This window comes from Dermacentor silvarum, chromosome 8 (genome assembly GCF_013339745.2).
Source record: "Dermacentor silvarum isolate Dsil-2018 chromosome 8, BIME_Dsil_1.4, whole genome shotgun sequence".
Classification (NCBI taxonomy): Eukaryota; Metazoa; Arthropoda; class Arachnida; order Ixodida; family Ixodidae; genus Dermacentor; species Dermacentor silvarum.
Window position 1 is genome coordinate 125,938,011 of NC_051161.1, and position 15,824 is coordinate 125,953,834.

The following is a 15,824-nucleotide window of genomic DNA, read 5'->3' on the forward strand; positions in this document are numbered from 1 at the left end:
TGAGCTTTTGCAGCTTTCTTTTTCCGCATTGCATCTTTTTCGGCTGGGTTCCTGAACAATTTCGCCAATACGCGCGGACGATGTTCCATCCGTGCTTAAGGTGCTCAGCTGCACGTCCGCGTCGCGCTGCATGCCACCGTCATTGTCACTGCTGAAGTCGCCGGAGCAAACTTTGTTTTAGAGATCGGTGGCTTCGACTTACGAGCACCAAATTGATGCGCAGTCTTGCGTTTCTTCTTGAACAATCGCCGGCCCATGATAACAGACGAGAGCCGTTCTCCAAGCTAAGAAGGGCCGAGCTTGACAACGTTTTTCGTTTCTCTAACAAGTGAGCGCCGGTCCGTTATCATGAGTGAGATACGATCTCTAAACCACGCCGCGACGAGTTGAAAAGACGTGAAATCGGCTTCTCAGCGCCGTCAGCGCGGCGAGCAGACGACCTTTCCGCCGGTTGCTAAGGGCAACCGCCCGGGAGACCAATCCGGAGCCGCGTACAGTCATGTGGCGCGCGCTGCCGATCAGAAACCGCCGCGAGACCTTGAAACTTTTGCTTGCTGTGCGCTTGTTCTTGCCTGGTGCAGCTGGCCGAGGCGCCAGATTTAAAGACGGAGAATCGCGCTATCCATAGAGACCAAGATGGCGGCGCTAGGTTACGCGGTTGCGGAGATATCGCGGCTTGAAAAATGCCGTTTTTTCGCTATTTTCGAGAAACTCCTCGCCACCTTAGCTTCGATAAACAATTTTTACATCATTTCCGCGCGATTTTCCGTGACGAAATTTTGAAATAAAATAGAAAAGAAGTCATACAAACTGAAAATGTGATTTTCAAAAAATCGGTTTTTTGACCAAATATTGCGATGCGAAAGCCGCGTCCCCCCTTAATAAAAATACAATTGGAGACGAAATGACAACCTTGTAGGCCAATAGCAATGGTGGACACGAGAATTTATGCGACAGCTTTCAATTACATCAGTAATTACCTCTTTGTGCAAGCCAATTTGATCATTTACTTCACAGCATGTCAGGGTTGAACGCACCTTGTTCAGCTGAGCAGCTGCGGCCAAACCAGCTGGTCCACTACCCACAACGGCCACTTTCTTGCCCGTCCGCTGCGATGGTGGATCAGCATGGATCCAGCCCTGCTCAAAGGCATGGTCGATGATGGCACACTCAATGTTCTTGATGGTCACCGCTGGCTCATTTATGCCCAACACACAGGATCCCTGCAGCAAGGAATAGGTTGGATAGTTGGGACAGTTGGTATTACACTACTGAGAAAGTGGAGAGAGCGCTGGTATGACGAGACATGAAGATTGTGTAAACAGGCGCTCTCTCAGAAGTTTTACAGTACACAAGAAAAAATACAAGCCAGCATAAAATGAAAAATGTCTGTACTACATATTTTCCTTGTGTGCAGTAAAAATTCACTTGTGACAGAGCACTTCTTTGTGTCATCTCCTTCTTCATCTCTCGTATGTGTTTTTTTAGTTTCTAAATACTGCAGCAAGGAAGAAGCAATGTTCTCTGGAAAAGCAAGTTTTTCAACACCATAAACCTGTCCTGAAAAAAAAAAAAAAGTTCTGAGTTACAGCATCATGGCCATTTAAAGCATGAAGCTTTTCAACAATGCTACTAAAGTAGTACAAATAGGCACAATTTGAAGAAAAAAGAATAAATTATTAAAGTGACAGTAAATTGAACTGGATTGCAGCCTATTTGAGTGGTCGTGTGCAATCCGTCCACACTGAAAACTTCTTGTCTCATTCACTAGAAGTCTTGGCTGGGGTTCCAGAAGGATCAGTATTGGGGCCACTATTGTTCTTGACTTACATCAATGATATTTCCAGTGTTCTTGAATCACCTGTTAAAAAAAAACTTTTTGCCGACGCTTGCTTAATTTATTCCACCGTGGCAGATAAAACCGATCAAAGGATAAACCCATGCAGCGCCAACGATGGTTATGCGTAAAGCGGTGATCGAGTCGCATGACACGCGGTCCTCGCTTCCATCTGTTACGCAGACTGACCTTAACAAGCTGACGATAACCCGCAGAATGCACCTGCCCGTACAGTTTTAAAAAAAAACCTTCTGAACTTTGGGGAGAAACTGGAAAGGCAATGATGGATTGCCATAAAATGAGGTCCCCTATTAAACTGAAAAATGTCATAAGATATCCATTACAACATAACTTCACTGCTTCTTCAGCTTCAGAGGGCAAAAAGCACTTGATGTTGTTCAACAGATGTTCTATTGATAAAAAAATTGTTTTCCAGACTTTATAGAACTGAGCAGTAATCAGTACTGGCTTAATAATTTGATGTTCTTTTACAAAATTTGTAAGCATTAAAGTAAGATAAATTCTGATATTCGATTCAATATCTGGCATTTTTTTTTGCTTGATTCAATTCGATATTCGATTCGCAATCTACTATTCAGTATTAGCACACTCCTAGTATTTACTCAATGGTAGGCCAATACATTCTTTTACAAGATGTATGAAAGTGGGGGGTCAGATTAGATTCTAGGATGCGATTTGGTCGCAACCGCCATACACTGCCGACCGCAGGAAGGTTGATGCCGAGGTGGAAAAAGATGTTGCAAGTTTTAATAAAGCACAAAGAAAACCGGAAATGTCCATAATGACGGATATTATACAGGTGACGGTGGAGGAGGGAGGTCGCAAATGTTTGCAGCATTGCTCAGAACAAGTTCAGGTACCTGTCCACTTCGACACGAGACAAAATAAAAATGAAATTCTGGGGCTTTATGTGCCAAAACCACAATAAGATAAATGAGGCACACCGCAGTGGGGGACTCTGGATTAACTTTGACGCCAAAGCCACTGCGCCACTAAGGCAGATGACATGAAACATGTCTATTTCACTTGGTCAGGTAGTGAACTAAGTTGCAGCGACATGGAGTGAAATTCACACCAATATGATAGTACGATCATTCCGAAAGAGAAACATCTCGACGATGTTCATGTTCTTTTCTCAGTCTAATGGAGTTTTTCATTCGGCTTACATTCAAGGAAAGTTCTTTTTTTTTCCTGACCTTACACTTTCGAGGGTTGGCTTAGAATTGAGGCCGGCCTAAATTCTAATAAATACGGTAAGGGTCAAAGTAAAAAAACATCATGTGGGCATGCGTTCAACCTCGAGTTTACTGTGGGAAACCGCAATAGCAATTGCAGTTTGTGAAGTAGTAGAACAGCACAAAAACATATGCAGAAGCGTGTCAAATGGAGAGTCAAACCAAAACTTTGACTGTAACCGCTTGATGGTCTTGGCAAAGGTGACAAAAAGTAAACTCGACATAATAAACACTCGCATAATACTTACATTTTAAACACACGTATTATTGTCGTTTTAGCCCCCAAAACCCCAAATTTGCCCACTCTTCAGTTTGCACTTTGTATCCTACAAAATTAGGTCTGATAACAAAGAACAAAGTGAACAAGTCGAAGCTAAACAGTGCACTTTCTTGCATTTCTGTGTTCATGAGCCTTTCTTTGTTGCAATAGTGCAATCCAACCCCCAAAGTGAACGTTCAGAATTATGGCATGTTTATAATCTGGCTGCACAGGAATTGAGAACATCGCATTATGAAATTGGAATGGGCAGGATGTTAAACCAATTACTTTTCCTTTCTTCACTCACTTACAATTTAGCAGGACAATGCTGCCTAAGGCTGAGCTACATCTCATGTCAGTGCTTATGTTCAGCTACGATATCGCCTTGCTCTTGCAAAATCTAAATTCTAGCTTGGTGCTGGCAGAGTCAGGGTAGTGAGACGATACAAAGCATCACTGTAACAGCAAGATTGAATCCATTAAAGCCGTGCGAGTCCCGCCTGAATTGGGACGCCTGGTCACCTTAGGCATTAGAGGCGGTAATTACTCCTTCCTTGCAGGTTCGGTTCAAGGAGAATTCGATTCAAATCAACATCCAGACTCACCTCGCACGGAGCCGGGCAGACTCGGCCAGTGAACTCTGGGAAGTTGTTCGTCTGCAGCAGTTGGGCCAGGGCCTCCTTCCAGTCTTGCTGCACAGGGGAAGGAGAGAGAGAGAGAGTGTGGAAGAGAGTGGGAGTAGTCAGTGTACCGAGTAACTACTGAACTTTGAGCGGTTTTGCAAATGGTTAAAGACTTGTTTACAGATAGCCTGCTGATCGGAAGTGCCACTAAGCCCAGTACGATTCTGGAAATATATCAGTAAAATGTTTTTACAAACGACAGCTGGCCAGTAGACGGGAAGTTCTAACGAGCCACAGCACTTCTTGAAACAACGCACTGGAAGCTCTATCAAGTCTAGGACAGTTCTCGAAACAGCGAAATTATTTTGACAGGTTTAAATGATGACTGTGCTGAAAATGGGGGTGTTCATTCTACCACTAACAAATACTTGGCCAAGCAGCTCAATGATAGGTATTTACTATTTTGGCTAATGATGTCATCATCCATCAAGGGAGCTGTTCTTTCACTTCTATACAGTTGACTTTCGTTAATTCGACCAGGACAGGTCCAGCGAATTTGATCTAATTATGCGCTGGGTCGAATTAAACAATATGCAGAAAAAAACGCCAGAACACACTGCCGATTCATTTGGCAATATTTTCCCCATTTTCACACGCCCCCGAATCAAACTAGCGCCCGCTTTCTGTTGTCCAAAGTAGAAAACTAGCATAGAAATGACATTAAAGCTCCTAAACAAAGTAGGAATCTAACGTACACCCAATTTTTCAACAAGAAAAATAAGCAATGGTCTATTACGCGTCTCCTAAAGTCAGCTTCGTCGCAATACATCCGTGTTACGCGGTAAAGCACATAAGCCCGCGACGGCCAACAATGGGGCGTCTCAGAGTTGTGCCTCTCACCCGGTAGACGAGGTCGTTCCACTTGGGGATGATGTTGCCCAGGGGGCAGCCATGAGATGACTGGCAGAATGGAACACCACACTCCATGCACCTGTGGACAGTTGCATGTCATTTGTGTAGCGTACTTGACTTCTCCACACTTTTAAAGCTCTGCCTCTGTATTGAGGCTTGTTGAGGGGCTGGTCAGTCTTCCATATCCAAGTAAATTGCACTACACAGTTTACTGGAAAACAAGACGAATGGCAGATAGAATCATGCTTCATTGCGTGTATTGTTCTATCTACCATTCGTCTTGTTTTACCCGTAACCTTTGTAGTGCAACTTACTCAAATCAGCCTCTGTACATGTGCTCCCTTCTTTATCTCCCTTTTTTTTTTTTCACTACAGTCAAACCTTGATATAATGAACACCGATATAACGAACTATTGACCCTTTTCATGGCGATCCCATGGGCGCTGCCCTGTTTGATCACGTGGCGATGCATTCATTGCTTGCCTCAACTGCCTCCGTTGCCTCCGTGTTTACACTGAATGTGTATGACGCCGGTGCGGCTTAGCAAACCTCTGTTTTGGGATATACCGGGTGGACAACACGAAACTTTGGCCAGAGCTTTAGAGAACATGTAAAAGCGCTTTCAGGGCTGATTAAGCTATGACCAAACGGCAAGACCAGCGTATATGATGCTTGTTCTAAAAGTGGGGCTAAATATGTATTCCAAGCTACCCAAACCTTCCGCTCATGAATTGAATCCGGATTAGTATGTATTCCTCTTCGTTCTTTATTTGGCAAATATTTTGAAGCAGCGGCTTGTCACGTTTCTGACTCAATAAGGTTCGTCGGTGCGGTCACTGTCTGATTATTTTCTGCCTAATCGGTCGAGGGTGTGCTCAGTTCCAACAGATTTAGTTCTTGCTGTGCACAAGGCTTGAAAGGTAGCTGTTTTGTACAGTGTAATACCTTGTAGAAAAGATGTATTATCACTGGCAACTCGCTTACTCTTGTGAACCGTCACGAAACATTCAGCTTCAACTACTCGTGCACTGTAGGTGTAGTCCGTCATTTACTGTGCGTATTAGTGCGCATATATTCAAGTGTGCGCCCATTCACTTATTCTTAACACATTGGCGATAGACTGGACGCAGTTTCTGTACCAGTTGGCGTAGATGTGTGTAGATACCGTGCGCAACACTTACTATGACAGGAAGCAGCGCTACTCCCTTTGTCATTGTCCAACGAGCGGTACTCCCTCTTTCCGACGTTCCGGGGCTGAAGCCCTTTCTTTGAAGGTTCGATACAACACTGGCGGATGAGCAAATTTCTGTAACCCCGAGGAAAGTCGTGCATCTCGAAGTGTCGGTAACACGTACGGAGTAGTTGCAGCAGCAGTCCACGAACTTCGCCCCACATACTCATTCCATTCCTTAATATGCCAGCTACTATTTTTGTAGCCAACTACTGCACGTATCTTCAATTGACATGATTCAATCCAGCATGATCAAAGCTAAGTGCGTTAGCAAAAACTCAGTTGCATTTCTGACAGCTGATCTCACAGAAGCAAGGTAGAAGCGGTAATGGATTCGTATTCGTGCGCGGTCACTGAGGTCATGTGCAGTGCACCGCCGAAAGCGCCATCTCGTTTCTCTAGAACAAGCTGCTCCGCAAAAAGGGTCAATAATAGGCTATAAAAAAAGTGAATCTAAAATATTTATGATTAATATCAGCATGTAACAATTACATGCTTATAACGAATATAGAATATTGTGACGTAGTAGTGGCGGTCAATAACACATGTACACAAGTGCACGTGACAGTATGATGAAGGTGCTTTCGTGTCGGATTCGACTTCGTTAAAACGAGGTTCGACTGTATCAAGAATCATGACATCAATATACCAACTAGCCTGCAATCTAAAAAAAATTATAATAAAGTTTTGCACAACACAGCCACAGTCTAGCTAAAGAGCACACCACGATGGGAGCTCAGGAAGAATGCTGGCCCTTTGAGTTTCTATAACATTCCCAAAACTTTGTAAACAAGCATTCGTTTCCATTGTGTGGCACAGAGATCTTGCTTTAATGACCCTTTAAAAATTTATTTTACAAACTGGCATTAAATAAACAAAGTATGTATCTGGCATTGTTGCGTGTATCCTTATAATTTCACTGTAGCATAGTAGCATTGCTTAATAAGTTAATGTGTCTGTTTGCTTCTGTTAAAGTCACTTTCAGACTTCCTGTACATTGGAGCCACCTCTTGGTGCCCCTTTGGGATCGCTTTCAGTACGAAACTGCTCACAAATCAAAACATTCAACACAATTGGTTAAAAAAATATGTTTGCAATAGAATTCTTCACGTACTTTACAAATGCTATGAATGTCAATGACACATTTATACAAAGAATATATGCAGAAACTCAAAGCAACAACACAGTGAGGGTAAGAAAGTTGGCTTTTTTTGTGGGCAGCCATAAAAGCGCTCAGCTGAAACCACAATCGCTACCACTCGAAATTCCAAAAGCACAAAAGATGATAGCGAGGCTTGTTTGTTCAAAGATTCCCACCTGGCGGCCTGTACGCGGATGTTCTTGCGGACTCCTTGCCGATTGTAGATCTCCTTCCAGTCCTGCATTCGCTGCATTGCTGGCCGATACGGCTCCGTCTCACGCTTGTACTTCATGAAGCCCCTGCACCATAATGCAATGACGGGAGTGTATTGTGATGATGACATCCTTGCCTTAATAGAGCAATGACAGTCCTGATAGCACAAAACTGTCACTAGCTATGCTGAACGGCCTTCGGTCGAGCACTTCCTTGGTGCCACGTACCACATGGGGCGCTAATGTGAAGGGGAACATAATAAATGTTTCAAAAACAATAACTGTAGCTCTTGGAAGGTGAACTATTCATGGCATATCAAGTACTATTCCCCTCGGTCAAGAAAGTGTAACATGATAATTTTTTTATTTAACTGCTAGAAGAAAGTACAGTAGAATCTCAGTAAATGTAAATCGCTGAAGCGGAATTGCCACATAAACAGAACAGCCTCTAATTGGTTTGTTTTCTATTTGATTAGTGCAAAGAAACTTTTGTAATTCGGAACCAAAATTTTCACACCTCTCTGCAAATGGAACCACAGAAGCAAGCTCTAAAGAAATTTTTCAGAAAGAGACAGATCTGAAATATATTTTTTGCTACATTTGTCATATCTATCCAGAAAGCCAACTTTAAGAAACAGTGGCAAAGGCTTGAGCAGGCAAAAATGATTTTTAATGCACACCATGTACAGACCTGAACAGCTCCGAGGCCCCACTACTCACCTCTTAGGCATGTGGCGAGATCGTACTTCACCTGTGACATAGGTAGCCTCATGGGCGACCAAAGTAAAGACAACTGAAATTTTGTATGCCTCACAATTTGTCATTCAGTAACTTGGACTCCTTCTGCCTGAATGCGTATTATTCTGCCACCGATTGGAGCAGTAAGGGCTACGTTGTTTTTTATACGTCGCTGGCACCTCCTTGAAACCGTAACTAGCAAAGCCTAGTCAATCCAGTAGCCATCAACAATGCCCAAACCATGGGAAAAACAAGCTGCTTCATTCACTATTAAGAGGGTGTATGACAGTGTCTGCACCTCTACATATGTTTCACAGTAAATGGAATTCCTGTTCATCGGAACATATTTCTCCAGTTCCTTGAGGTATCGTTGAAAGAGATTCTACAATATTTTTTGTTTGATATGTAAATCAGTTTGTTTTCACATAGCTATAGCTAATGTTTGTAGTATGAGGGTACGTCAATGATGCCTTTAGTTGACAGCATATGATGTTAAAACATGTTGCTGCACATTCCTGCATAGTCCTCACGGGGTCTTAACTTGCGCAAGTTGGTAATTCATAGAAACCTTGCGAAAGAGTGCTACAGACAAGACATAAGCAGTGACATAGGTAAGAAGCGGAGTGTTGTGGTCGTTTTACTTGCGTCACTGCCTGTCCTGCCTGTAATGCCTTTTGCAAGTTTACTGCATAGTCTTGCTTACATTCTGACATACAGTGATAATACAATTCTCCTTTCTAACACCACTGCTTCGAACATGCACGTCAACCACTCGACGCATCTCAGTTCACGCTCATAACAAGTTGCCAGTATAAAATGCCTCAATTCTTTCGTGAGACAACTTCAGCTTTGACGACAACGGAGTGCCATTTTCCGTCTGTTTCTTTCTCCCGTTCCATTTCTCCAGTGCTTTAGCTCGAATTTGTCGCAGCGGTGTGGACAGCCAAAGAAGTTGTGGCTCAGTCTCTCAAGTGGTCTGGTAGGTAAACTGACCCAAATGAAGGACAGTCAGCACTAGGCCCCATTTGGCCAAGTACATGGTAGAAAGAAAAGTTTAGCAGATTCCACGCTTATGTGGGAATCAGTGTTAAGCGAAGCCTCCTTTAAATTTTGTGGAAACGTTACGCTTCACATTTACAGACCAGCAAATAATTACATGCTAAATCGCCACTTCAGTTGCGTAACGAAGACGTCCTTGGACACATGTGCACTTTCACATGACCAGTTGAACGCATCCAGTGGCCGAAGTTGTTTATTTGGACACATACACAATGGTACATGTTCTGGGGAGCATGCCCAGACACACGAACTCACTGGCACATATCCAATAGCACGTATCCACTCACCCAAGTTGTCTATTTGGACACATGCCCAATGGCAGTCCAAATTTGTCTGCTCGGCAAGACAGGACCAGTAAAATGGGAGGAAGAGGTTAAAAAAAGCTTGGTTTTAATATAAATTTCACTTCTTATGGCTGCTGAGTGTTAGGTATGTGTACAACTGCACCCACATCTTGTGGATCAGCAAACAGAGCTTCCAGAACTCGAACTCATTCCACATGCAAATGTGAATCGTACAGCACTTTCCCTCCCAGAGTCTAGGCACCAGAGACAAATGGCAAGGATGGTTCAACTGCACTGAAGGCCATCGCATAGCATCGGCAGCAAAGGGCGTACCGGATTTTGTCAACATTCTCCAGCTGCTTCTTCTTGGCGTCACCATCTGCAATCACCTCCTCGATGTCACCCACTTTCTCAGTCGCTGCAGGGGCGGGTGCGGTCGGAGCAACTCGGTCGTTCTGCATCGAGAGCGCCGCCTTCTCCTCTGCTAACTGCTTCAGTGCCCTCTGGTACTCCTTCGGGAACACCTGTATTATCATCATCCTTGTTGTCAGCATCATTATAATCAACCTATTGAAGTCAATAATGGGACAAAGAACTCGTACAATAACCTCTCACTACTTTGATTCTATGCTACAAAAGGGAAGCGAAAATACGGTATTACAAGAGGATCATTTGTGACATTACAGTCTAGGCGCAGGATGTCATAACACTGAGTCGCTGACGGCTTTTACAGTAGAACCTCATTTATACATTATGGAAGAAAACGAAAGAAAAAATGCACTAACCGGGAAAACGTACGATCCGTAGTCACTATAAAATTTGGCAGCCTCGACTGTAGTTAACATCTACGTAATGCAAAGAGTTGCGTGAGTCGTTACAGGACGAGATGCCGACGTGCGCACATCTGGTGGCGCCCGAGCGGCTTAAGATGCGCATTGTCATTTTCATGGCTTTGGCAAGCTTATGTTCGTGCTCCTCGAATTTGGCCTGTGTCGGCAGCTTCTTCGGGCGGAGCATTTTAGCGGGAAGTTTAGACATGCTCACTAGGCGAGGATCGTTGCCTCACGGGACACCAATGCGAGTCAAGCTCATGAGGCCCGAGGGACCCGAGACTTGTGTTGCTAATCAAAACCACAACAAAATTGAACTGGTGGGCGACACCAGAATACAATGCTACAATGACAGAGCGAAACATGAATGGTGGGCACGTTTGGGTTATCACCCATTAAAAGCGTGCAGTAAGCTTCTAACAGCACTACGCCAAACGCGCTGTGAAACAGATGGGTGTGGATGCTTATTGCAATAGCGTTGGTGGTGATAACTGTGAATGCAGTGTGCGACGACCCAGGAGGTGATTTGCTGGCACCCAAATAGGAAACCAAGTGCGTAACAACATTTTCAGGTGACACGGGCGGGCGAGTACCGCAGTGAAGCTGTCGTTGCGAGCGCCTACTGCTTTTGATCACGCATGCTTTACACTTTTCCTTGTTTACATGGGATCTTGTGACTGGAAAACTTATCATATGATCGCAGTTTGATGATTTACTGAACGTCGGTGCCAAAACATTGTCTTTTGGGAACATATTAACCGGCAAGAAAGATGCGTAACTGTATTGGGTTATTTTTTGCATTCTCGATCACGAATGTTGGAGCAGGAACATCGCACAAAACGGGATCGTATCACTGACGCTATACAGTCGAATCCCCCTACAACGAATGCTGCTACAATGAAATTTCCGCCACAACGAAGATTTTTACAAAAAAAGTATCTCCATAATGAAGGCATTTTATTTGGTATTTCTGCTTCAACGAACTTTTCGAGAACGAAACTGGGACTGAATTGAAGTTGGAACTGCCAAGTAGTCAAATTAGAAGGCCCTCCCAAAGCTGTGACGACCGTATGTCCGCTTTAACGAGGTTTTCGCGTACGAAATCAAGTTCAAAGTACCGATTTACGCCACTGCAATTCATAGCTATGCGTGGTCATCACGCGCCTGCGCAAGACCGCACGGGGTCACCACAATCGCTGCTGTTTTCTGTGGTGTGTGCGTCCGGTCGAAATGGCTATGCCAACGAAGAAGCGTAAATTTCTCTCTCTCGAGAAGGCACATATGATCCCCGAGGCAGAAAGCGAAAGGAAAAAATTTCGCAGTTTCGCTCGAAAGGCGAAGCATCGATTGCGATAGCAGATTAGTAGACAGCTATACGAACTAAAGCTCTTAGTTTTATCGGCCGTATAAACTTGTAAAAATTCACTTATGAACTAAATTGCTAAGCACGGTGTCACGCATGCACAGGTAAACATAAAAACATCTCGCTCGATGACTGCTGAAACTGTGTCAACACACTGGAGTGAGAGGAGGTGCGGCAATCGCAGCGAGCGAATTGACCTCCGGGCCGTCTCTCGCTTCAACATGAACTAAACATTGAAAGCACAGCGCACACGACTCTACCGGCACTAGTTGTACTTTGCCCACATCACAGATCGCTTTGAAGATGAGGCCCGCCCGGGTGCGCACTTTGTGCACGGCACAGATTGCTTTCAAGATACGGCGGCCGGGCTGCAGCTGCTGTTGTCAACATGATGCCAACGTCTCGTCGTCTGGGGAAAATGACAACCCGCTAGACAGACCGACTTCAGCAATTGCTTTGAAAGTAATGGATCCTTTTGACCTCGTCTTAAAAGTTATCAGAGCCCACAAAAATGACATTGCGATGGCTCTTTAAACGGACTGTAAGACTTGCGCTACGGCTTTGCTTGCCGTGAAGCGTAAGAAATCCAGGCTGACTGACTTCTGGAAGTAAAACTTCTGGTAAGCGCAAGCTTGCCAATTTTGCAGACTTTGTCATAAATATGCAATGAAATTGTGATAATTTAAACCGCTTCATTGCGACGGTGAATGTGCCGAAAAATGAGTGTTGTGTGATCGGCTGGGCACACATGTTGAGTTAGTCATCGGCCGCAATGTACGAAAAATGCTGTAACAGCGGCACGAAATGCATTCTTTCGTGAAGTTGACACTTTATTGACCGCCTCTGGTACGTCTCAACCTTTGCCCCTATGCCATCGTGAAGATTTCCCGGACGATCGTTTCGGTTTCATTCGCGGCTTTGCCGTTTATCGTACATATATATATATACTTACTAATTTCGTGTCCACGAAGTTCCTCCACAACGAAATTTTTTGCGTCTCCCATGAATTTCGTTGTAGCGGGACTTGACTGTACTGTATATTGTGCTCTTGTTATTGCGAGTTTGACAGACGGTAGAAGCCAAAACAAAGAAATCTATGCAATAAGCTTGGCCCTTAATATAATTTTAACTTCTTCGCATCACTCATGCAGGTACAGCTTTTTGGACAAATGCTTTGTTTTTACTGTTACAGCGATAGAATTAAATGTGCGTAAAGCCACATGCCAATCCTGCCAACTCGCTGTCCCTCATAGTTGCGTACCTTGTTTATAACTGAACTTCGTAAATGTTTTGTATTTCAGAGAGAGTTGCAAAAGAAAAAAAAAGCACTTGTATATATCATGCATAAACGCAATGAAGTAGAGTGCACAATAACTACAATTAAGCCTCAATACAGCAGAACCCCGCTGTTACGTTTTTCACGGGACCGTAAAAAAAAAAACGTAAGAGCCGGGAAACGCAAGAGCCAGGAAACAGGAAAAATTGAGAAATGGGAGTAGTGTTGAACTGCACACAACATTATTTTAATTCTTACGTGCGACAAAAAGTAGTTTCGCCCGACAGCCGAAGTATCGATTGCGATGAGCTATACAAAGTAAGAATAGTAGTTTTATCGTCTGTATAAACTTGTAAACATTCGGTTATTAACTAATTAACAAACATGGTGTCAGCGCCCAAAGGCAAACATGAACACATCACACTCGATGAGCGCGGACACGCGCAGTTAAGCGCCGCTGCAGAAGCGAGCGAAGTGACCTTCGTGCTGTTGTCTATCGCTTCAACCCAAACTGAGCGCCGAGAACACGCAGCACGCACAAAGCCACGAGCCGCCGACGCACCTACACTGCGTAGAATCTGCCCCCACGCAGATCGCTTTCAAGATACGGCCCGCGGGACCGCGCGCGCGCCGCCGCGCAGTATGATGCTAGAGCACAACGCTGCCCGCTACCCCCCCCCCCCCTCGCTCCCTCGCTAGCGCCTCGAGTGCAACGGAAGGAGGCGCGCTTCCTTCCTGCTTTTCTTTCGCGCGCGAGACGCGGTCGTCGGCTCCCCCCGCACGCTTTCACTCGCACATACAGCATACGGCACGCGGCGACGTATGCTGTAAGTGCGAGTGAAAGCGTGCGAGGGGAGCCGACGACTGCGTCTCGCGCGCGAAAGAAAGCATACGGCGCGCGGCGACGGCGTTATCGCCCTTGGACTTTATACGGAACATCTATGAGCCAAAACCAATTTTAGGGCCGCAACGCGTCATAGACATCATCTTTAGATAGCAAAAGCGGTTATCAAAGGCCATACTTTTGCTGGCGGAAACCGAAAATACGTAATAAATGTTGCCCCCAGCACTTTGGGTGGCCAATGCCATCGTTAAGCAACCAAGCCAAGCGACATGAAAAGTCAAAATGGCCGCTCGGGCTGGCGCGGTGTGGCAGTTCGCAACGTATGATGCGGGAAAGGTCCCACAGTTGCGACGTAACAGCGGGGTTACCAATGCATTGGGTTCTATGGGAGCTGTGCCGGGACCGGGCGAAAACGACGTAACAGCCAGGAAAATGCAGCACCCGGGAACGTAACAGCGGGGTTCTACTGTATAAGGAAGTCTGTAAAATTGGCAATTTGCTTCATTGTATAGAAATTTCGTTATATTGCAAGTCAACCTTTTATGCAAATAAGTGAAGTCACCAACGGATTTTTCTTATATAGAAGGAGCTGTGAAATTTTTTTAATTATCGGGCAATCAGAAAAATCACATTTGAATGAGAAAAAAAAATTATTTTGTTGAATTTGAGAGTCAGTGACGAAAGATAAGATTTCACGCAGTGTCGACATCTTCACACTGGGGGCACAAAGTGAAGCCTGCGACGCTTTGCGTCCACGCCCACAGCTGCGGTGGGACGACGTTATCATAAAAAGCGCCGGCATTGGGGAGCGAATGCTTTGACTGCCCTCTTGCTTCAACGCGTCTCCGAAACTCGAGATCATGCCACCTCTAGCACTAAACACGCGGGAAGACAGCGCACATGATGCCACGCTGTCTCGGCATGCCCCCTTCTTGCAAACGCAGCAGACTACCTCTAAAATAAGGCACGCGGGCTGCGTATTCACTCAGCCGTGCGCTAGAAAAAGATATGCACGCCCACCTGGATGATGAGCTATCTCTACTAACTGCTACATGACCTGGCCCAGTCCGCTTTTTCCTCTTAATGTCCACTCAAAAGTGTGTGAAAGCCAACAAGCAACCGAAGAAATGTGCACGTGTAGTAATCGAAATTGTTCACACTAACACTTGCTGCCTCCCAAGAAGTGGAACATTACAAAACCTCACCAAAGACAATAACATTCACACATTCCCTACATGCACACACACACATACCTTGATAAAAAGTTTGGCCGAGTCGGGCCACTTGGAGAGGAGCGAGGCAGCGACTGCGGAGCCCGTCAGGTCATAGAACTCGCGGATCAGGGACTCCACCTGGTCCAGGTCCTCGGCCAGCTCCAGTGGCAACAGGTCTACCATGATGGCGTTGCACTTGTTCCGGAAATTGCCATCCCTGCACACAGTGGCACACCACTCTGTTGTTCAGCCTTCCACTTAAGCCACAGCATGGGTGTGCACTAAATGACAAGCTGTTTTTTCTATATCGGTTATCGCTCTCGGAGATACTTTAACTTTTGCAAGCTTTCACGTGACTAGTGCCAGAGGGGTAGGCATCCACAGGTGACAGCATTCCTGTCACTGCGATGAAACAGCGTTCTTGGCACTGTGCGAAGAACGATGTTGCCCACACTTTGTCTCAAATTCTTTACAAAGTTATTCCTCGGAATTTTGAGAACAACAGCTCACAACCAAATGTGATGAAACAAAACACCGACAGCACATGCCTTTTATGTTAAATCTTCTCAGACTGAAAAATTAAAAGTGCGAGACAATAGCAGAAGATCGGCCTGCGTGTTTACCAGAAAGCGCGCCTTCGTGCATAGCGTTCGCCGCCAGTTTTTCCCAGTAAACATTCCTGGTAGGCCGGCATGTAGCCCGCAGCTACATGGCGATGGACGAACAATCTATTGCCAACCAGCTC

At 45.1% G+C, this 15,824-nt stretch overlaps 1 protein-coding gene across 1 annotated transcript in view; it reads right to left on the reverse strand.

Annotated features, from left to right (window-relative positions):
• LOC119461673 (uncharacterized) overlaps positions 1-15,824 on the reverse strand; it is a 137,573-nt gene that overhangs the window by 30,050 nt on the left and 91,699 nt on the right. Inside the window, exons 32-37 of the mRNA XM_037723043.2 lie at positions 15,119-15,296; positions 9,886-10,076; positions 7,436-7,558; positions 4,876-4,966; positions 3,958-4,044; positions 1,038-1,223 (exon numbers count right to left, since the gene is read on the reverse strand). Of these exons, the coding sequence (XP_037578971.1) occupies positions 1,038-1,223; positions 3,958-4,044; positions 4,876-4,966; positions 7,436-7,558; positions 9,886-10,076; positions 15,119-15,296 (856 nt within the window). The remainder of the gene's footprint in view (positions 1-1,037; positions 1,224-3,957; positions 4,045-4,875; positions 4,967-7,435; positions 7,559-9,885; positions 10,077-15,118; positions 15,297-15,824) is intronic.